At 38.2% G+C, this 24,526-nt stretch overlaps 1 protein-coding gene and 1 long non-coding RNA gene across 3 annotated transcripts in view; one reads left to right on the top strand and one right to left on the bottom strand.

Moving 5' to 3' along the window:
• The window catches only part of LOC137043045 (uncharacterized), a 29,738-nt gene that overhangs the window by 1,179 nt on the left and 4,033 nt on the right, over nt 1-24,526 (bottom strand). The window contains exon 2 of the long non-coding RNA XR_010898409.1: nt 11,122-11,244. This is a non-coding gene — a long non-coding RNA (uncharacterized lncRNA). The remainder of the gene's footprint in view (nt 1-11,121; nt 11,245-24,526) is intronic.
• Nucleotides 1-24,526, top strand: part of lekr1 (Leucine-, glutamate- and lysine-rich protein 1) — a 114,288-nt gene that overhangs the window by 85,847 nt on the left and 3,915 nt on the right. For both annotated transcript variants that reach the window (XM_067419084.1, XM_067419083.1), the window contains exons 9-11: nt 10,811-10,904; nt 12,756-12,920; nt 16,823-17,068. In XM_067419084.1, the coding sequence (XP_067275185.1) occupies nt 10,811-10,904; nt 12,756-12,920; nt 16,823-17,068 (505 nt within the window). The remainder of the gene's footprint in view (nt 1-10,810; nt 10,905-12,755; nt 12,921-16,822; nt 17,069-24,526) is intronic.

The raw sequence follows: 24,526 nt of genomic DNA, 5'->3' as shown, positions 1-24,526 counted from the left end.
CAAAGTCAGTTCAAGTCACTTTTATTTATATAACACTTTTTACAATACAGATTGTTTTCAGATACACATTGTATTGGAAAATATAAAGTTTTCTCTATTTTTCTCCCAGTTTACTGGCCACCTACTCTTATGTATTTCGGGGGAAACGGATGAATTTACGTTACGCTAATTTAGTTGCCGTTTCAGTGTGTTGTTCCAGGAAGAGTGCGCCCACACATGGTGACTAGCAGGCGGCTGAGGCCGCATTGTTGACACATTGTATTAGTCATTATATTTGATTATTAAATAAGTAATTTAATAAATTATCAATCATGTCAACTCATTTTACAATCCTCTTCTCATTCATTTGGTGAGGAACATGGCGTTTTAGCAGCATTTGCACACTATGTCATGCTGTCGATTATAAGACACTGCAGTAGAGGCAAATTGCAGTGTTAAGACTAACCATTAATCGATTTATTCATCATTAATTTAACTGACGATTGATCATGGGAATTTGTGTAAATTGACATCGATACCATGACACATTATTCTAAAATTTGGGCACTCAAGTTAAAAGTATTCCAACTTTAACATTTTTTATCTTTCCCATTTCCCATCCCCACAGAAGCGTATTCTGTGTGAATGTCCCCTCTTCTCCTCCTCTTCTATTGTTCTTTTCCACCTGTTCATCAGGGTAATTGCAAGTCAATTCACATCTGTATTCTCCTTTATTAGGGCCTATTTGTATCAATGGCCACCTGTGTCTTGAGTTTCTGTTTTTCTCTCTGTTCTGTTAGTGGGCTTTTGTTAAGTCCCAGCTGTTTGTGTGTTTGGATGCCTGATGTTGTTTGTATACACACCTCTGTCCCTGAGGTCTACCTGTCTGTTAGCAACCAACAGAACAGGCTTTTCTTCTCTGTCTTTCACTTAGTGTTATGTTCATCCTCACCTGTTTACACCTCAGCTGTTGCGTCGGCTAATGGTCTTGTTGCCATGCCACTCACTTATCACATTTTGATGTCCAGGCTTGTCTGTTCATGGTGTTGGGTGGATGCTATGGAATTGCTAGGGCATTTTGGGTGTTTTCTAGGGCATTGCCAATTATTTGGATTTGATCTGTGCAAGAAAATGGCTTATCAGCTCGTCAGTCATTGCAGAGAACAACTGTCAGTACTGATCCCACATTTATGGGGGCCATAAGAAAAACATTGTGTCAGTGCATTCTTAAAAAACCCAACATTTCTCATCTCCAAAACAGTGGAGAACCGGCCACAGGGTCATGGGCGGCCAAGGCTCATTGATGCACGTGGGGAGCGAAGGCTGGCCCGTGTGGTCCGATCAAACAGACGAGCTACTGGAGCTCAAACTGCTCAAGAAGTTAATGCTGGTTCTGATAGAAAGCTGTCAGAATACACAGAGCATCTCAGTTTGTTGTGTATGGGGCGACTTTAAAGATCTGCTGCTAACATCTTTAGGGGTCTAGTGGAGTCCATGCCTCGACGGGTCAGTGCTGTTTTGGCAGCAAAAGGGAGACCAACACAGTATTAGGAACAATAATGTTATGTCTGATCTGTGTATGTAAAGGAAAACACATTAAAACATGGCAAAATTGGCAGTAAGAACAATTAAGTAAAATTAAAAACAGATTTTCATTGGCAGCTAGATAAATAGTAGTAAATAGTAATAAAATATGTAATAGTAATGCTCTGGCAACATCTAGCTGTCAGGAAAACTATAACACAGCCGAATTGGATTTCTAAATGCGCGATTTTCGAACGAAAATCAGCATGATAAATAAAAAAGGCATGGTTGTTTCAACCCAAATGTGGGTCAAATTTGGACAAACCTTTTTAAAATAATTTTTTTAATCCAGTGTTTGGTTTGTCCATATTGATCCAAATCTACGTTAAAACAGCCCAGCTTTTTTAATGAGTGAAGAAGGCTTACATACGAAAATACATCAATAATTCTCTAAATTAGTTAATTTTAGACTAATGGGCATTATTTTTGGTCACACAACAGCTTATAATACTGAACACAAATGTTTATTTATTATATTACATTAATCCTCGCATAAGAACGTTTTGATTATTGATGTGTACCAACAGAAACCGAAAGGAACATTTCATCATAGGGCATTTCTAACAAACACGGTGGAGATATTGGTTTAAGACTTGCTTATGATTGAATTGCTTTGTCAAGACTAAATAAGAAATTTAATGTTACAAAAATACATACTTTTTTTGTTCTTGGCATTTTATTTTTCTGCAGTCATAGCCATGTCAAGACGCATGTTATTATCTGCCGCACTGCATGATGTTCGAGTCTGAAACGGTTATTAAATAAATATAAATTATTATTATGTATAATATTTCCACAGGACTCCGCAAATGTTTACTTGACACTGCACATATATGAATGTTTTCTAGTGTTTCTACTGGTAGTCGTCTACTCGTGCCTGGCGTTCTTTAACAGTACTTTTTAGGACTCTTTCTCAAAAATGTTCCTTAATTTGTCAAGGGGTCAGCTGCTCAAGTGCTGTTCAACACTGTTCATTTCACCCCAAGGCAAACACTTGCTTTCATTAAAATGTAGTCATTGAGCAGTCAGACCGATTTTCAGACATGGGCTTTACTAGGCAGGCTCTTACTTGTGCTGCAGGTGAGGTGGGGTCAGAGGTCGCAGGTGTTTGAGTAATGAGATGGAAATGAGTGCTTAAGCTGTCAGCCCAGACTCAGCCCAAGAACAGAGCTTGACTATATTGTTCAGGCAAATTCACTCAGCACAGACAGACACCAGATTACAGCACGTCACTTCTCAGACATTCCACAACATAGTTATGTATACGTAGATACCACATTCAACTGCTCCAGACACGTCGGCGCACACACCATCTTGGAGCAGTTGGCGTGTCGTCACGCTCGTCACTCGCAGTAATGATGCCACAACACTGCGTAGCTTCTGCTTGTGTAAACGCAGAGATTCAAATTCCTGAAGAAGTGGAATAACCTCCACTTTAAAAAAGGCTGTGTTGTTTCAACCCAAATTAAGTCAAGTATGGACAAACAAATACATTTTTAAAACAAATACATTTATATATATATATATATATATATGTGTGTGTAGTCTTATTGTTTACTGTTTTCTGTGTACGATGTTCGTTTGTGTTGTGATTACGCATGTGGAAACAATTGTAAACAAAATTTCCCCATGGGACAATAAAAGTCAACAACAACTCAGCCGTTGGGTTCAAAATTGTACTAAAAAATTGAGCCCAATGGTTGTGTTAGTCTATATTTGACCCACATTTGCGTTGACAGGTGAGAATGTGTTGGTTTGTGTGTTTATATGTATTAAATGTGGGGTAAGGGCTTTCTGGTAACCGTTGTTGTTATTTCAAATCACCAAAACAAACACGCCCCTACCCCCAAAAGGGTCTCGGGCCTATATTAATAGCTCCGCCCCAGACATACGTAACCCAGGCAATGACTATGGCAGAATCTGTGTGTAACTAATCCAGGTCGAATATTCAATGAAAAAGTCACGCCTTACTAGCCTAGAAATCTAGACGCACCCTAGTGGCAGCAAATTTAATCTGCCCGCGAGTGTGGTCTAGGAACTCTCAATACCCTTCTGAGCTGTATTCCTCTCAATCTGGACGGGCCAATCACATCGTGTATGGAGTCGGCGGGCGGGGCCATAATGACGACGGCCGAGTTGCGTTTGCGTGCTTCTAGTAAACACAGAAACTGGCGAACGGCGGTCTTTCGAATCAGCTTTGACCGCGATTCTGGAAGACTTGGAGTTAAGCTTTTCTCTGAGAAAAGAACAAAGAACGGCACTGAAGTCATTCTTAAAAAGGGAAGATGTGTTCGGAGTTTAGCCGACCGGATACAGTGAATGTTTAATCAGTCAGCGAGCTCTGCTTCACCTTCGTTGCTCTGGTTGGTTGTAGCGCTATCCTATCGCGTGCAGAGGGAGTTTGAAAGACAACCGTTTATCCGCCCCTCAGATTGAGCTGTCAATGGTGAGTTTCCAGACCAAACATCTTGATGATGGTCTGGCTTGTCAGGCTAACCCCTTACATCACAAAAACACAAACCAGCTCACTCCAAAAGTGTGGTAAGATTTGCAAAAAAATTTCCTATCGTGACGCAGATGATAAAATGTGCAACTGATTTGAATTCTATTGAGAATTAATTGCATAATCATTATAGCTTTTCTTTTGATGGTAGTAGATAAATTGAGCATTTTTTGTATTATGTTGGATGATTGATTAGGGGTGTTTTGCCAAAACTATTTTCTCATCATTTTCTCACAGAAATCCTAAAGACTGGTGTGAGTGTGAAGGGGGTAATGGCAAAACACACACTGTTCCTAACCCAAATACTGTAGACATCATATGGAAGTGGATTAAGACAAACCCAGAAGAGTAAACTGTGCCTTCAGACGTTCACCAAACACCACTGTTTCTGCTGCATTGTGGGAATAAAGAATAAACACTTTGTTTAAGTGCAAAGAAGTTAACAGAATGTCCTGACCGTGTGCTTGAACTGAACATGCTGTTTCAGTTCAGAGGGACAAAGGCTGAGAAACACACTAAAAGGCATGTGCGTTGTATTCTCACACATACTCAGTCACACAATAGCAGGGCTCTGCAGTAACCACGCTTTGCCAATTATCACAGTCCCAGCTCGTGTGTTTCAGAACACATTCTGACCCCTGCTCTGCTCTACAGAGGACATTTTGTCCCTCAACTCCCTATTCTCGCCCACCAAACAACTACTGCTTCAGCCTTTTTATAAGCACTGAATCATAAGAACAAACCCCTCTTTCATGCATCCGCATGGATCACAATAACACTGTTGATGTTTTTTATAGACGGCGAGAGAAACACTCGACTGGGGGAGCTGCCTCTGGTTTCCCACACGCACAGCCCAGGGTCACACAACCACAATCTCTGAACCTCTGACACCAATGACACAGCTCAAAGAGTGAGCAAGGCAGGAAGATGGCACCATTACTTTTAGGCCGTTTTAGAGGCAAAGGGCCCTATCATACATAATGCGACACCAGGAGCAACATCCAGCACCTTGTTGTTTAAATAGAAAATGCACTCGTGTCATCTGTTTGCCCGTGGGCGTGCTGGTCTGAACACCAGGTGTTTTAGGCGCAATGTTGGCATGTTGCTATTTTGATGAGCTATGTTATTTAGAGAGTGTGTTAGTAATATGCGCCTATAGGTGGGTGCACAACATACACTCTGCTTATTACATACGCAGGGATGTGCAACGGCACACATTTTAAATATTAAAAATAAAGGGATTCCTCTGGAGAAGCGTTCAGTCTATCTGCTGACAAATTCCTCCATGTACCGGTAAATAGCGACTGGTGCAACACAACTGGCTTTTAAAGAGAATAGGAGATGAGACTCTGATTAATTGTGTTATGCCCAAAACACACCCATGACTCTTTAAGTACAACCCTTTTGGACCATATGGCAGACGCAACAACCGTCCATGTTTACGTTGTTAAACTAGCAAAATTTGACTCATACATGCCCTTATGAGACCTTGTGCTCAGATCGCTAAAATAGGGCCCAAAGTTTTACTCTATCTTTTAAAAGTTCAAAAGTCACACAAAAATACACACTTTGTATTATTTTGTTTGGTTTTGTTAATAGCAAAAAGCAAGCAAGCCCAGCCCAAGGGGGAAAAAGTAACTCAAAAGTAATGTAACACTTTACTTTCCATAAAAGTAACCAAGTAACACAATTAGTTCACTTTTAAATCATTTTTATAGAGTAATGCCGTATACATATTACTTTATAAGCCGTATAAGTAACTTTCCCCAACACTGCTGGTTATCAAGTCTGGTTCTGTCGTTTTTGTGAATGTTTGCATGTGTTTTTATAGAGAGCGTTATACATCATATACCTGGACATTATGTCATTCAGGAGGAGCATAATTATTTATCATTCATCTCAGATCAATATATGCATTTAATTTCAGCATTATGTGATTATTATAGACCGGACCTGTTTGTTACCATGTTTATTGGCTGCAAGGAATTGCTGTCAATAATTAATGCCATTAAATACAGACGTGGTTTAACTGACAGAAATATAATTTGGGAAGATGAGTGAAGGTGAAATGATTTAGGCACTATGAAGAGACTGTACAGTATATGTGTGTGCTGACATTGACACCTGAGACACCTGAGATTGTCTGGAGATACAGACACGTAACCATGCTGGACTAAACTCTTCCACACAGACACACTGGTCCTTCATTTTTCAGTGCAAACTACAAGAATAAAGACGAGCAGAAGTGATGAGAGGGACAAGTGAGAAAATAACACTGGGAGATTGTGTTCAATGTTACAGCTGATGGAAAGTATAATACAGTTTTGATCAAATTCAGTCAGCTGTGAAGAGCTGGTTAGGATACACTAACTGACATATTTAGTTGAAGAAGCATCAGCAGGTTAGAAGATGAAAACCGTATTAGAGTATTAGTGTCTATTTACACCAAGTGCAAATATCGTGCCTCTTCAATGATTTCTCAATGTTAAGTGGTCTCGTCATTATTTCCAGAACTGTATATAGAGTTATTTTTTAATGCCAGCCTAGAAAGGCTCTATAAATATTAGCAAAAATAAACTTTATTATTGTTCTTTATAATAATATTATTTCACACTTTGTTTGAAACATGTGTTTACTTTATGGATTTGTATTGTACATTATATTTAAATGTTCGAGTTTCTTTGTGTATTTAAAAAATACGGAATCTTTACCTGTTTTTGTAATGGAAAATTGTGATTTTAAATAATATGTTATGAAAAATTGATACGTCACATGCCACATGCTTAATGTTTCCTCTCATGCCTGTGAGCGGTTACACATTTAGTAACAGTGACCTCAATCTCAAAGCTAAAAATCCTAGTTACACTAAACTTCTCAGAACTTTTTTGTCATGTGATTTTTTTTCATTCCAACGTTTTACATTTTCAGAACATTTGCTTTCTATCTGCCACTCTGATATTTTTCCATTGATTTGATTACACAAGTGCAGTGAAGTGTGGACATTCCAGACGGGGCCTATTTAACACTTGTGTTTCTGAGAGCCACTTCTCCCAGACATCCCCCATTATAGGCCAGCTCTCTGGAGACTCATCACACAACTGCTGTCAGAGAGCTGCGTGTCTGTCAGTCCCCAACCTATCTAACATTAATAGTATTCGGCCTCACGGCACGTGAAGCCCTAGACCGGGGCCGAGATCAAACGTTTCCCCTCTCTTTAGGTGGAATCTGTTGTGCGAGCGCCTCTGTCTCAGAGAAATTATGGCAGCATCCATTAAATCAAAGTTATTTTCAGTGCATTACTCTCATTTAAGGTCTCAGCTATTCTGAAAGTTTCAACTCCAGAGGTTAGATCAGGGTGTGCGGATGCAGGAATGCTGGCATGTGGCGATCTGATTCAGTCAGTCTGTTTGGGCTTTGATGTTTCTCCTGAGCTGTTTGTGTTTGTTTGTGTGTGTGTGTGTCTCAGTCTTCCAGGATGGAAGGAGTCTGTCTATGAAGTCTCAGTTTGTGTCTCATGGCAGGAATGTTTGAGCCACAGAGGAATGTGCTGTAAAAAAGGGAATTTCTGCCAAACCGTCTGTCTGTCTAGTCACCAGCGTTCCTCAAATCCCCGCTGTCTGTCTCGGCTAATAGCAGAAGAGCTTTTCAAAGGCACGTTTGATGAGTCAAACTATAATCACGGTTTAAAAATGACGACAAACAGAAAGAGAGAAGCATCTTGGAAGGTTTGCAATGTCTACTGTCTGTACATGACAAAATATCCTATCCTAAATCAGTATTTTTATCCTTATTTCCACACTGATTTACTTGATTTTTTTTTTGGTACGCTTTTGCACGCATATTTTTAAAGTACATTTCACATAAGAAATTAAGTAAACTCTGCTTAACTAAGTTAAGTAAAATGAACAAAGAAAGTAATTTTAACTTGGCCAGTAAAAGGTATGATGACAGCATTTTCACCCCTCGTCCCGCATGTCGCAGATTGAGAAAATATCCTGCATTTTCATCAGTCTGTTGGTTTATAATTATTATATTAAGAAAACGAGCATGCATTCGTTTGACTTTTTAAGAAAGCGTTTTATTTATTATTTTTGCTGCGTCGTTTTTCACCTATATTTAAAGCTACACTGTGTAACTTTTTTTGTTTATTCTTATCTAAAAACACTTCGTTCTTTCAAAAATATATGTGCTCATTAATGTATATTTACTTCTTTCAAGTAATAAAGTATTTTTTTTGTAAGTTTATAATATGCCATTGAAAATACATACGGGTGAGGGGTTCGAATGCCGGTCGCCATGTTGCTCCTCCATCTTGAAAGTACATTAGCCAAAGAGGGACATACCCGTAAATTCAAGCTTTGCCTCTCGCATTTTAACACTCGATGGCACCATGTCGAATGTGAAGAGGAGGATTGCCATGTTAATCTTGGACTAAATCGGCCACCGTAGGAGTTAAAACGAAATCAGAACTGAGAGGAACAGAAACTATAATTCACTGGATGGTCACATAGCTTTACACCGCTAGATGGGGGAAAATATCACACAGTGTAGCTTTAACAATTAAAATGTTTCTTTTTGGGCCTGAAAAAAGATACATTTTACAGCGTGCAGGATATGCCGTACATTAAAATCCTCTCTAATATGAAAGCTGATTTTCTAAGAAAAAACTGGTGAACTGTCTCAGCACAGTTTTAGGAAGAGTTTATCTCAAACATGTCTGACCCTCTTGACAGCCTGTGTTCTAGACGTAGACTTCCTTTATTAATCCCCGAGGGGAGTTGAAGGAACTGTTTGCTCAGTGTGAATGCTGAATTTGTTATGTCTTCAACTGGGATTAGCAGTTGTTGTGAAATACTCATTACTGCGTCTGACTTTGTTGACCGTGTTTTAGGGCCAATTCTCCATTTCCTTTGTAACACAACTTCTCATCGGCCCTGAGGCTGCAGACCAACATTAGTCAAAGCTTTATATAAGAATGTTTTATGATGTGACAATTAACAAAAATAACAATTATGTTTCCATAACAACTGGATCAAAAATATTCTTGCTCGTAAATGTGTCACTGTGACTCTTTGAAGTCTTGTGCAGTTGTTTAATTAAGACACCTTGTGTTTGAACGGCCTAATATCTCTCCTCTTTCTTACCTGTAATATTAAACAGATCAGTCATGTCGTAGTGGTTTCACGGGGCTCGTGTCCTGGCAGGTATGACAGCGTGAGTCAGAATTAGACATTGTGTTAATGATGCTTACGCTTGATCATTTGCTCAGTGGTGTTACAGTCCTCATTAAATCCAAACTACGTTTTTTTGCTTTTAGTATGAATATGTTTGCCTGTCTATAAGCTAGTGCACTCCAAAACAATGACAAAATTTACATTCAGAAGATTTAAGTGTTCTCTAATTTCCGCCAATAAGGATCAATGATTTTGATGACATCACTCGGCACTTTAGCTTCTCATCAGATTTTCTGTCCAGTCAAACGTTCTCTAGAATCTGAAGCCATTTTTAGGAAAACCGTAAATTGGATTAGTTCGAAAAATATACTCGAGTCAGAACAGTCTGAAGGTCAGAGCCGAGTTTGGAGTTTGTAGAGTTAAAGCTGTAAGGGGAGTTATATTTGAACATTTTGGAGTCAGAAAAAGAAGAATAATTTAACTTATAATTTAGTTTAAAGGTAAGAATGATCTAAACACTTTTGTCCAAATTTGTTTAAACTTTCTTTATATGTCAATACATAATTAAAATGTAAGTACTCTGAAAAAGAGAGTATAAAAATCGAGTGACTCTAGACTTTTTAATCTGCAATAAACACCGCTATTATTTTCGTCCGGGACGAAACAAGTGATTGGCTTGGGCGACTGTCACTCTCTCTCGCTACCATGGCAACCACCGTTTTCGCTACAGGATCCGCCCACATGCGCGCACCCATTTGATTTGAGGAGTTCAAGCAAAGATATGTATACGTAGAAGGAAAATGTGTGTGAAAACAAACATTGAGCCTTTGAAAGTGTCTAAATGAAGCTAAATGTAAGAGTATTTAAAGAAGAGAAACCGACATATTTCTGCTGTTCTGTATAGGCATGGCCTTCTGTCAGCGAGTCTGTTGTCTATTTTTGCTACACTGCTTGCGCTAAATTAAAGCCACGGTGCATAGTTCTTGATCAACTTGACCTGATTAACATGAAAGAGAACCGATTTCATCATAAAATCATGTAGTGCTGTGTTCCGTGTGTTTCCCAATCACCACATAACACCCAGCGCTGTGAAATAAATAATAAAATACACGAAAGCACATCACTGCCAGAAGATTGTGCCCACACTTCCAAGGCCTGTTTAAATGATTAAACTAAGCGTATCTTAACTTTGATGTTACATTTATCAAGTGAACAACGTATTTACAGCACATTATATCCATGTGTGTGTTGGAATGGGGCTTTTGCAGCAGATATATGCTGCCCGTCATAAATCAAAGCACATCTCGGAGGAGAACACCAGCAAATGTGACAGAATGGATGAGATTATAGTCTGGATTTGCAATACATGGTTCAGCTGCGAGTGATCAGCAAAACACACAATTTGGGGAAAAAAAGTAACCAATTCTTACCTACTCTACCTTTAAGTAGTAGGATTTCAGTAAGTTGGCTCTCCCATTTCAAGGCACTTCAGTGGGACTTTAAAGCATTTTCAAAGGCATTTATGTTATCCAGTGTATTCATATTGTTCTCTGTTGCTTTAATTTCACAGGAAGGAGTTGAGAAGAACTCATGTGGGAGAACTGGAGAGACTGGAGGACAGCTTTAGAATGAGGCTGAATGCTGCAGAAGAGCACAGTTCAAAGGTGAGCTCACAAAATACAAATAAAAACCTGTTAGGTGAGATGAGGTGAATTCTCTCTTATAAGTAGATTTGATTTCTGATAAATATTTGGTTCATGATACACTTTTCCAGTAGTTTATCAGAAGGACGGCATGGTCTTTGCATTATTCTGAAATATCACAGTTCTTCACAATTCACAACTTTCACATCATTGTGCTTGTAGTTTGAGAATAACTCACACTAGTCTGGACCGTTGGCTGAATGTCTGATGCATAAGGCACACAAAATGGGAAAGTCATTAAAGTCGGCATCTTCTCCAGGATTTCCGAGAGACGTGTGTGACCCATTCTTTAACGGTCCACCTTGAAAACAAAGCCGCTGTTACACCAAAACTCCTCTTGGAAGAAAGCTGTCGTGTTTACAATGGTGTAGTACTCATCAGTCTGAAGATCGGGCTATGCGAAACTAAACTGTACTGGAAATTAAACAGTCATGGAGAGCCAAAGGGGGTCATGGTGATAGAAAAAGTATGAGATGGGAGGAAATATGAAATACATTATTCACTAACTTTTGACAAGCAGAATGTGCCTAATTTCGCCAAAAATGGGCTTAATGTGAATGCTAAGCCGACCAGGACTAAATGTTTTTTGGTCCAGAGACCAATGAACCAAGCGATCCGAACTACAAGTGTAAACGCACCCTAACTTTTACTGGATATATTCACTTTGAACAAAGAAGGCAGAAATATACCGTAGTCCATAGCGTCGCTATCCCAAAGAACTACCAGCACATTTTCTTCCTTTTTCTTTCTCTCTGAAGTTCAGTTTAGGTTTTTGTTGTTGTTTTTATTATTTGAATTTCATAGATTTTTTTTTTTTTTTTTTTTTTGTGGGCTGAGGTCTGCCCTCAGCATGCTAGTATTAAGAGGAATGCCGTTTGATTTAGTGCAAATTACATTTAAGACCCGCCGGTTTCCTGCTGTTAACACAGACATGCATCCAAGTCTAGGTGGAAGTGGTCTCTTACTGTCTCTCACTCACACACATACGCACACACACACGCACTCGCACTAAGATGCTGTCTCTCCCTCACCGCCACTCACACTGACACAGGCCCTGTTGTTTTCTCTCACACGCACACTGTCTGCACTCTGGGCTCCATGAAAAGCATGCTGACCTTGGTCATGCCCAACTAAAAATACATGGCATGCCACCATCACCCTTTTCGCTGTTTGTAATTGCTCTAACCATTTTATTCAGCTGCTGACAGTTCTAATTTCAAAACCCACAGTTGCTGAAAAATCCTGGTGTTTGATATGAAATTGTCTACGCAAACAGCTTTATTTGCTTTCTTCCCACCACACAAGGCCTAAAGGAACCATAATGAAAGGGGTTGAAATGTATCTCATTGCCATTTTGCCCCATTTGCTGTTTTACTTTTCAGTTTTTTCAATGATAAACATTGTGTTAGAATTCACTCAGCATGTAAATAAGGCAGAATGAGAGGAGTGTGCAGGTGTTCAGAGGATTTGCATGGGCCTTCCTATTTGGTTATGCATTAGGATGTCAGTTTTTAATTTTTATTGTTTATCTTTTTATCTATTTGGAGTGTTTGTGTAGTATTATTTATATACTGTTATAACATTTATTATCATTTTGAATTAGATTTTATTTTTAGTTTCAGTCATTTCTGCTTCAGTATTTTTATTTAGCTTTACTTTATTGTTATTTCAGTTAGTAGTAGTAAGTTTAGTACTTCAACTACAGGCAACATTTCTCATCTAATATTGATATTTCTATATACAAATAATCAGATTCGTCTAAACTTTATTTGATCTCGACCCTTATTTGAACCCGTGTTTGTGTGCATGCAGATGGAGGCTTTACTCCAGCAGAAACAGGCTGAGCAGGACAAACAGCTGAAACGGCAAGAGATGGAGATGAGAAGAGAAGCCGGAATTGAACTGGACATTCAAAGACAGAAAAACCAGGAGCTGCATAACAAATACCAGAGTGAAAACCAGCAACTACGAAACCAGGTACACACACACACACACACGTGATCTACAAGTCTTGACCACGGGTCAGTGATATAGCAGTTTTATATATATATACACTTATAGAGTGTATAGTGCATTCACATGCACTTGGCGTAGGAAAAAAAAAGATTAGATATGTTTCCCCTATGATAGCATGAATACAAAGATTACAGTCACATGGCACCCGCATTTCAAACTATTCAGAGGAGGTTGCATCATTTTGGGCGTTCTTATTTGACCCTTTGATCTTAATTCGATGAGTTCACAATGTCATATAGTCCTGAGATAAAGAAAAACATGTCTGACTTGCTTGAATATAAAACTCAACTCCCACTGGACTAATGAATTAACCCTCTGATGCATGAGTTCTTAAACCACAAAGAAAAAAAAACATATCCTAAAGTTTTGCTTTATTGCACTCTAGAATGATGTGTTTTGGAAGTGTTGCATAAGTAAGGAGTAAGCCTATACCTTATTGCTTTTATAAAACGGTTACCGCACAATACAAATATTAAATGTCAATGTATCAATTAGTGTTGCGCAATATATCAAAATTAGCGCAAATGTACATATCAAGATATGCATATTGCAACAGCATGCAATATCTGAATGATTTTAATAGGCTACTTCAACATTGTAAAAGTGTATGTTTTAGGTTGGCATATAGCAGAGAATAGACTGGGCACACGACTACTGTTACTTATGAAACTTGATGTTAAAAAGAGTTATTATACGCAATAACTTGCGGGAAAAAACTCCTTGCAGTCTCACACTGTCTGACACACACACACCGAAACATGCACACAAGCGCCTCTCTGAAAGCATGTGACCCCTTCAGTTCTGTTTCGTGTCTTGTTACACACTCGAATGACCAAATACACACACTCATTTTTTTAACAGAATTTTTTGCTAAAACACTGCTGGCCACTTTTAGAAGCTGTAGCGATACTTTCTTCTTCCACAAAGAATGTGAAACACAAATGATATCATTCTCAGTTTTTAAATTGTTTTTTTAATATAATTTAAATAGATTTTACACACTAATAGCAATATCGTATCGCATATCTAATATCTCATTATTTAACAAGGTATTGCATATCGCATCTTCAATATCGCACAGCCCTAGTATCAATGCAGCTTTCATGAAGTAAAATAACTAAAAACGGCATGGGGAAGGAGCATATTACAGCGGTTTTAATGGAATTACATTGCTCACCAGTTCTTCAAAGGATTGATTTTAAGGTTCTTTTGTTGATTTATACACTGCATAATCTGGCACCTTTATACATTTTAATGTAAGTTAAATTAATACACCTTTAGATGGTGGCAAAGACACTCAGTAGTGAAGAATTTTATATTGAAAGGACTGAAACTTGTGAATACGGAACTACTGCAGCTGACAAATGAGCACATTCACTTTTAGGGGAAAACCCCTTAACTGTTAAAAGGACAAGATACCTCAGCGGACATTCAAACTGATTCAGTCTGAGTGCAGGTAATGCAGTCGGTCACTCGATCTCTCTCTCAATACTCTACATAATACAGTTAGCTTCAGTGAACAATATCAGAGAGAACAAACACAGGGTGATGTGCAGTCAGTGATACACATAACGATTGGGGAAAGCGTTTATAGCTATGTTTTATTGTGAATAAAACACAGCTATTGACCAATCAGAATCAAGGACCGGAATTAACCTTTTAATATAATAAATATAATATAATTTGTCAATTGGCATTGGTAAGTGGCAGTTGATTGATGCTCTCTCTCACACACACACACACACACACACACACACGCACACACACACGCACGCACGCACGCATGCACGCACACACACACACACACACACACACACACACACACACACACACACACACACACACACACACACACACACACACACACACACACACACACACACACACACACACACACACACACAGCCCCCTGTCTTTCTCTCTGAGAGTGTTTGGTTTTTGGCTCACACCTCTCCTTTGTTCATGGCCATAAATGATGTCTGATTACTGTCTGTCCGATGGAGCCTGATACACCCAGTGTGTGAGTGTGTGTGAGTTTGGCCAGAGAAAGATTGGTGGAGGCATGTCTACTGGTCCAGAAGTGATATTGAGAGGTTTTGTCTTTCTGCCTGCCACAGATGAAGGGTTGCTGGGCTCGGCCGACACGGGGAGGGGTTATGGGAGGGAAGAGTTTTTTCAAATATTAGTTGTATATTTGTATACCATTATATATTGGTAAAATTGTGAAATATTACTACAGTTTAAAACAGCTGTTTTCTATTGTAATATATTTTTAAGTGTAATTTATTCCTTTGATCATGTTACGCATTACTCGAGTCTTCAGTCACATGAACCTTCAGAAATCATTCTAATATGATGATTTTTTACTCTGTTATTATCAATTATTACCGAGTTATTAATGGTACTTATTACTATTAAAAACAGAATTTTTTTTTTTGCTGCTTACTATTTTTATGAAAACGGTATTAAGATAAATAGAAAAATAAACTACATTTATTAGAATATATAAATATATTAAAAAATATTGTATAATTTTACATGTCTTTGTCACTTTTGATCAATTTAATGCATTATTGTTAAATAAAAAATAATTAATTAAAAAAAATTTTTTAATAAAAACTAAAATCCTTACTTACCCCAACCTTTTGAATGGTAGTGTATCATAGGTAGCACTACTGTTTTCAATATTTATATAATAATCATAAATGTTTCTTGATCATCAAATCATCATCTGAGAATGATTAGTGAAGGATCACGTGACACTGAAGACTGGAGAAATTATGATAATTTCAGCTTTCACCACAGGAATAAATGACAGTTTAATATATTCAGATAGTTCACACCCAGAAAGATAATTATAAAGATAAATATATAACGATAACTAACTACGTAACAATAACGCTATACCTATATTATCATCACACCAGGGGACAATATCGCTGTCGTCTGTCACTTTAAATGCTCACGCTCTTTAAAGTCTGGTGGATTCTGATTGGCTGTCAATGTTTTAATCATTCATCAGCTGAAAGTCATTCCAACAATATTGTTCATCTGTGTCATTATTGTTATAGCTGGGATGGGGATTATATTCTTTCATATTTAGAGCCATTTTAACTTTATTGTTATTATTATAGTTATTATTCTTGGTGTGAACAGGGCTTTATACGGTTTTTGGTCATAAGCAGGCCCACGCAAAAACTCCACAGATTTCTGCAGATTGTAGTGTCCGTCATTTGAGAAGCACACACACTCGCCTGCGTGATTGTGAGGGGTAGTAGGCTGCGCTTATTGATTTGATTTTTTTTTTTTTGTGAGAGACTGATATTTTAAAATGTCTAAAATAAAATCGACCACGGAGGAGTTAAGGAAACGTCACTCGTCTACAAAGAGTACTTATTTATAGCTATTAAAAATAGTTCATTTATTTATTTATTACTTCAGTAGGTATTTATTTATTTTTGCTTTATTGTTGAATATATGAAATGGTTTATTTAATGATTTGTCTACAATACAATTGATAAATAAATATTTTCTCCATCTTTTAGTGGATATAGTTTAAATATTAGAGAGATTAAATATTTTTTTTTAATCTATTTGGATTTGTATTGTGCACCTTAAATAAAAGTTAAGAAGGGAATATTTTATTTGTAATGCTTTCAATTCCAATATTTTTAGATCTTTTTAACACATTTAAAATCATTCCGCATAATTCCACACATTTTTCAAAAAATTCTGCGCAGAAATCACAAAAAAATTCCACAGATTCCGTGTGGCCCTCATAAGGATTATTTGGAAATGCAGGCAACGTAATTAGTCATAGTTATAGTGGCAACTAAATTTACATTGTCTATTTCTCCCTCTAGATTCCCGCTCTGGTTCATTCAGCCACACAGGAGCTCCAGGAGGAGTTGGCAGAGCTACAGAAGCGCGTTAATGAGCAGGAGGAGGAGATGCAGCGTATCCGTGAGAGCGCCTCCCAGAGGCAGGAGCAGCTACTGCAGGAGCGGAGGACTGTAGAGGCGCAGCTGCAGTCGGCCCTGCAGGAGCTGAGCCAGACTCAGACTCTCATACAGAAGCTCAGAGAAGAGAGGGCCGCCCTGGAGGAAGAGGTGAGGCTCATCTCTCCACACAGATCTGACCAAAAAGAGGTGGGAGTTTGAGAAGGGTTAGCGACTCACGTGGGCCACAGCCTGTCAGTCCAGAAATGGGTTTAACGTCATAGGAAGAGCAAACTGCCATTTTCTTATATATAGTTTCTAGTGTGGGTAGACATGGACAAATGCATGTTGGGAAATTATCATTTCTTTTCAACATCACACATGAGTTATTGTTAAAAGGGGGCTTTTTAAGGGAAAAAAATCTATGGATTACCTGTAAAAGCCAAAATATTAAACAGCACAACACCAATAACTGCAACATTGATAAGAAATGTTTCTTAAGCATCAGCGTATTATAATGTGACACTGAAAACTGGAGTAATGATGCTGAAAACACAGCTTTGCCATCACAGGAATACATCATATTTCAAAGATATATTCAAATAGGAAAAGTTTGATCAAATAAATGCTGCCTTGGTGAGCATGAGAGACTTTTTCCAAATACATGAAACAAATCTTACAAAACCCAAACTTTTGAATGGAAATGTATATTTTTTACATTTCAAGTTACAGAAATTAAACATTTTTAAATGTATAAAGAACCGTGAATTAAAGAAGTCATGACATGGATTTTTTTTATTGTTATTTTAATGTTCCTTGAGGTTCACTTATAATTTATATATATATAAATGTTTTTGGAGCTTGATTAAATAAATGCTTTGTTTATAATGAGGAGGATGTTTAAAGCTCTGACACGTAAAATGATGTTTTAATGCTACAAAGACCTCGTATTTATCAAAAGATCAACGTAAATTTGATTTCTCATGCCATGACCCCTTTAAACAATGAAAAGTTGTACATTTATGAATGAATATTGCCCATTTTTTAGTTCACAATATCTGTTAACAAATTGAACCTGATTAAAAAATATGACCAAATGAAAATAAGCAACTTAAGCATTTAATAATTAATACTAATTGGGCAAGACTGTATGTTGTTGAAGTTTGGATACTTGATAAGCAACATTGAAGCTGAATTGATTTATCTGATTTTAAATGGCTTTTTAGCGACCCCTAGGGGTAAGTGAGAACTCTGACATAATTCAAATACTGATTACACACAGCAGACCATTAATAATGAAGGATAATAATAAATGGAGACACTAACAAAACAGCCCACTGGTGCAAGCCGCAGATGACTAGCACACGGGTCAGAGGAGAGAATAAATATCCAGCACCAAAATAAGAAACAGTAGAGGTGACATGAGCATGCATGAGAGTGTGGGAGAGATGAGTGAATCATTCTAGAGCGAGAGAGAGAGAGAGAGAGAGAGAGAGAGAGAGAGAGAGAGAGAGAGAGAGAGAGAGAGAGAGAGAGAGAGAGAGTATTTGGGGCAGTATTCTGTTGACACGCATGCCTGCGTCTCCAGGGGGCAAGTCTGTGGTTTCAGTCACGACACTCTTGTCAGTTCTCCCTCTCATATTCTCCCACTCGGACTCCAAAAACCCTTTCGCCCGCCCCTTAGGGTCCACGACCCCACCCTCCTCTCTCTCTCTCTCTCTCTCTCTCTCTCTCTCTCGTCTCGCCAGTTCATCTAGTTCAAGGTGCCGTGACGTGAATTTCACAGCTGACATATTCTTTTATGTGGGCCCCAGAGCGCAGCGTCTCTCCCTCTCTCATCTTCCTCGCCGCTTTCAAAGCAAATGGCTTTCTTTTGTGGGAAAGATTTCGCTGCATTTTAAGAATCCATTAAAGCTATCTAAGATCTGACTGTGATATAAAATCGATACCTAAGGGCATTTAACGCTTCACCTTTCATAAGAAGCACCTTCTTGATGTTCTTTTCCCTTCCTCCCCCTCTCACGCTCTCTCTTTTTCTTTGGCCCTTTTCATCTCGTCTTTGAACTGTGCCTGCTCTCTTCAGAGGCATGTGAGATATTTTCAGTCTGTGGTTGATATTTATGAGGATTTATGAGGTTTGCCGGTTCAAGAGCAGGAGGGAATTGGGAAGGACTGTAGCTCTGTTTCTAAATTAAGTTAGCTGCCTACCTAGATAGTATTTTAAGAAACCATAGACATGCTCTTGAAGCTGGTCTAAGATATGCCTTCTTCCAAGGGACTGCATTTTCTAATGTAAAGGTATATTTTTCGTAGGCCAGTGAAACAATTAATTGGAGATGGCAGATGAGAAATAATTAATTCTAATTAGAAATTTAGTTTGAATATTTCTGTGTGCTATGCATTTGTAGGCTTATCAGATTTTGCATGGTCAACTTTGCAACATATATATACAAATATATACAGTATACCGGAGTGTGTGTGTGTGTGTGTGTGTGTGTGTGTGTGTGTGTGTGGGTGTGTGTGTGTGTGCGTGCGTGCGTGCGTGCGTGCGTGCGTGCGTGCGTGTGTGCGTGCGTGTGTGTGTGTGTGTGTGTGTGTGTGTGTGTGTGTGATAGTGTAGTTCAGTCATGAATCTCCAGAGGGCACAGGCTGACTGGTCCCTTACATGTAATCTGTATGTAATCACATCATTACTGCACGGCACAAGCTGATTGGCCTCTGCTGATCCTGCAGCCAATAAGGCTTGCTCAAATAGTCTGGTTCAGATTTACTGTGAAATTCAACTTCTTAAAGCTACACTGTGTAACTTTTTTAGTTTATTCTTATCTAAAAACACTTAGTTCTTTCAAAAATATATGTGCTCATTAATGTATATTTACTTCTTTCAAGTAAGAAAGTATTCTCGTAAGTTTATTATATGCCATTGATAATACATTCGGGCGAGGGGTTCGAATGCCGGTCGCCATGTTGCTCCTCCATCTTGAAAGTACAGTAGCCAAAGAGGGACATACCCGTAAATTCAAGCTTCGCCTTTTGCGTTTTAACACTCGATGGCACCGTGTCGAATGTGAAGAGGGGGATTGCCATGTTAATCTTGGACTAAATCGGCCACCGTAGGAGTTAAAACGAAATCAGAATTAAGAGGAACAGAAACTATTATTCACTGGATGGTCACATACCTTTACACCGCTAGATGGGGGAAAATATCACACAGTGTAGCTTTAAAGGTGTCATGAACTGTTTTTTTTATTATTATATATACTGTTGTCTGAGGTCAATGTATGACGTTCGTGTGGTTTTTAAATTGAAAAACATTATAATGAATAAGTAATAGTCTATTTTCTACACTGGTTTTGAGGCTCTCTCCTGAATGCTGGGTTTTGATGGGCGTGCCGCACTGGAGACTCTCTTGTCAGTTCACGAGGGAGGGATTGTTTTAAAATCTCTTTCAGCTTGCAACATTATCTAATTTGTTAAAGTCACACACACTCTAAAAAACGCTGGGTTAAAACAACCCACGTTGTGTTGGAAATGGACAAACCCAGAAACTGGGTTGTTTGAACCCTAGTAAATGGACCCATTCAAACAACCCAATTTCTGGGTTTGTCCATTTCCAACCCAACTTGGGTTGTTTTTAACCCAGCATTTTTTAGAATGCATTCTAATTGTGTAAGTTTGAGCCGTATTGGCTCAGAGCTGGTTTAGGTCAAACCTGGGGGTACGGCAACCAGGTACACATCGCTAAAGTCAATAGTAAATAACTGTAGGATACACACAAACCAAACCACTAGTTTTTGAGCCATTTGGCAAAGCATGCCCAGGCACACCTCGATAGCAATCATGTGGTTCTCGTGGCTCTTCTGAGAAGCACTACACATGTCTTGGCGATAGATCTGCTTGTGTTGGGGAGCTGTAAGGCCTGTTTCCAGAGGTGGCTTGATTGAGTCATTTCCGTCACAAAACTCTAGAGGGCGAAGGATGATATTTTACCACAGGCAGTCTGCAAGCAATCATAGCATTATGGAACAAGCCTCTGGTTCATTGTTTGCTGTAAGTCCTGCAGCACTGATGTTTTTATTTATTAAAAAACGAAACAAAAAACTGACCCGAGACCTTAGAACGGTTATCTGTCATCCATTTTAAATGCACACAGAAACGAGCCAATGGGATTTATTAAACCCTTGATTGTCATGAAATCCACATTTACATCAATCCAACGCTCTAAACTGCTTAAATTGTCTTCATTTGGAGATTAATTGAACATAAAGTGTCTGTGTGCCGGCCACTGCATGTTTAATGTTCATCAGTCCCAGCAGATTTCTTTGTGAGTAATTTGCTTTACTTGATAAAATCCCTGACGTTTGACCTCTGAGCTCTCGTCATTCATCGTTCTCTGTTTCCCCTGCAGCTGTACTGGAGCTTTGCTCGCTCGGCTCATGCTGTGATGTAAACTCTCTGCGGCTTCATGTGTCAGACGAGGAGAGGAGTGAAGCAAAGGTCACTTTGTCTGCACAAGATGCCCGTATAGCGTTTGACCTTTACTGACACACACACACACACACACACACACACACACACACACACACACACACACACACACACACACACACACACACACACACACACACACACTAGTCTCTCCGGTACAGTTAGAGTGTATGGCTTGTGAAGCAGGCGCGGGCGTTTTTGTGTGTGTGTGTGTGTGTGTGTGTGTGTGTGTGTGTGTGTGTGTGTGTGTGTGTGTGTGTGTGTGGATGAACTGTGTGCATGGCCGCTGTGTGGTGATGTTCTGGTGCTGCAGGGAAGAAAACGGGTGTATATCTTTGATTAGCGCTGGCTACATGAGCTACAGGATTACCACCCACGTTATAATAAAACCGGTATTATTTCGCCAGTTATCTTTATCAACATATTTTTGGTTACACTTTATTTTAGGGTCACTATGAACTAGTTACTTATAATCATGCATAGGATATTGTCTGTTTATTAGTACTTATAAAACACTTATTAATGCCTAATTCCGCATGATTATATTCTACACAATACCTAAACTTAACAACTACCTTAATAACTATTAACTATTAATTACTATCAATAAGCAGTGATTAGGAGGCACAACATTAGTTGGGCCCTGATCAAAAGTGTGGCCATTTCATATGAAAGTTTATAATTTTTTACCCAACTATTAATAAATATTATATAATTTGGGTAACTGTAATGTGATCTACAGACTAGTATTTTTATTATAGAATTGATTAATATAGGTTTTTATATTTTAAATGAGCTTTTATTTTGATTTGTTTAGTCATTTTGTTTTGTGTTTTTTGTCTTTTTATTATTACACTCTAAATGCTGGTCTGTTTCAACACATATTGGGATCAAATGGACAAACCCAATCATTGGGTTTAAAAAATAACTATAAAATTTAAACCGGTTTGTCCCAGGTTTATTTTTAATTTTTTTTAATTTGTGAAACTAGTTGTTTTATTTATTTATTTCTAATTAGTAATTTTAGTTCTGAAACCCATTACAGCTATTTGCCAAGGCAACGTTTCTCATTGTTCACAGTTTTCATATTATATTTATATTTTATTTCATTTAACAAAAATGATTTTAGGTTAAGTTAACAATTATAACTTGGAGCACCCTTAGAATCTCTGTCAGCCAATCAGAAACAAGCATTCATGACAGAATTCTGAACAGGAAGTGCTTTATGTACTGCAGTTTCTCCCTGTGAGCACTAGATGGCAGTGTCTGACCTGAAGAGGTCTGCTAGCTGGAGCCCTCATGCAGACATGCTCCTCATGGCCTCTGTTAGGAAACTCCCTGAGATTGAGTGGGATCATCTGGAGTTTCCAAAGGCATACGTGACTTCCCATGCTCACGTCAGCGTCCAGCTGCTCTAGAGTCTTGCCAAGGAGTTTCCCTGTTACATATCCCGTGTGCAATGGTCTTTAAAGGGCACATAACACGTGTCTTGTGCTAATCTTCAGTACCTTGAGTATTGCATCCTACGGAAGGTTATTGCATTCACTTGTCTACTCTGTCTAATCTACTCTGTTTTGCTGAATTAATGACTTAATTATCTCAGAATTATGAGATATTTTTTCTTGAAAAAAATATTTTGTTCTGTTTTTCTGAATTAATGAGATCCCTCAAAATCCTGCTTTTAGCTGGATTGCATGGAAGTAAACATGTCCAGCCTTTCAAGTTTAATCCAGTTTTATTTGACTTTGGGTTTGAAACATTGCTGCAGTCTTTATGTAATATAAATGGTATTGTTTTTAGTGCGTCAATTTTGTGCAGACACCTCAAGAATTGGCCTGTTTCTCCATATCAGATATGGTATGCTTTGCGAGCCCGATCTCATGAAAATTCATATAAATAGTTCAAGTGTGCAATCTTGTGGACTGTATACGGAATGTATATGCATATGGTACACAGTTTTTCACATGCTTATGATACGCACTTTATGGCGTATTATACGTACGAACCCACCACCCCAACCTACCCAAGAGCATGTCATATGCACGCCATAAAGAGCGTATCATATCCACGCAAAAGACTGCGTGGCACTTGCATTATCTCAGTATACATTCCACACAATATACATTCCAGACGATATACATTCGACACGATTTCACACTCGTACTATTGATACGCATTACTATGTGATCGTGTTAAGATGATGCATCTGAAATGCATTCAGGCTGGCTACGTGGTGACACAAAAGACAATCAGGCGATTGTTGAAAATACTGGATCCCCATGGAGTGCAATAGCAATGTCAAGCAGATCAGACTGTTCTTTTCTGCTGTCTTGAGGTGTCTGCACAAAGTTGACGCACTAAAAACAATACCATTTTTATTAGGCTACTTAAAGACAATGTCTCAAACCCAAAGTAAAATAAATCCGGATTAAATTTGAAAGGCAGGACATGTTTACTTCCATGCAATCCAGCTAAAATAGAGCTCTTGGCTGGATTTTGAGGGATCTCATTAATTCAGGAAAACAGAAAAAAAAAAAATTCAAGAAAAAATTATCTCATAATTCTGAGATAATTAAGTTATTAATTCAGAAAAACAGATTTTTTTTCTCAAGTGAATGCAATAAGCTTCCGTAGCATCCTTCATATCTCTGAAAAAAGGTTTTTTATTAAACCATGGCTTCCTGAACAAATTGCCTTTATGTCTATACATTAATTCAAATATGATTAAAAGTTTCTTATGGATAAATATCTCTGCTAAAGATGTAAACTATTTACGGAGCCCTTACTTGCACATTAGTAAGATATTAAAGGTTAGCAACAGAGTCGAAATTATAAGCTCGATTCAGCTGCTATTTAGCTTTAGATATAATGATCAACACTCAAATAACGTGTAAACTGCACATAAGGAAGTTTTTGCATTCATTTCTAAATCTAATTAAAAATCGTTTTACTCCAACTTGTTGTAAAATATAATCATTTACACAGTGGCTGTCATTTTCCTGACAGATGCATTAAATAACGGTTAAGTAAAATAAAATCAATACATAGGCTAATATAGTGCATATCTTTAGTTCATTTCTCTTGAGAGCTAACAGCTGTGGACACTGAATGACTTCTGGTAAATGTTGAAATGTTTACGTG

The sequence above is a fragment of the Pseudorasbora parva genome, chromosome 16, assembly GCF_024679245.1.
Source record: "Pseudorasbora parva isolate DD20220531a chromosome 16, ASM2467924v1, whole genome shotgun sequence".
NCBI classification, from domain to species: domain Eukaryota; kingdom Metazoa; phylum Chordata; class Actinopteri; order Cypriniformes; family Gobionidae; genus Pseudorasbora; species Pseudorasbora parva.
Note: the sequence above shows the minus strand (reverse complement) of the source record. Positions and strands in the feature narration are given on the sequence as shown.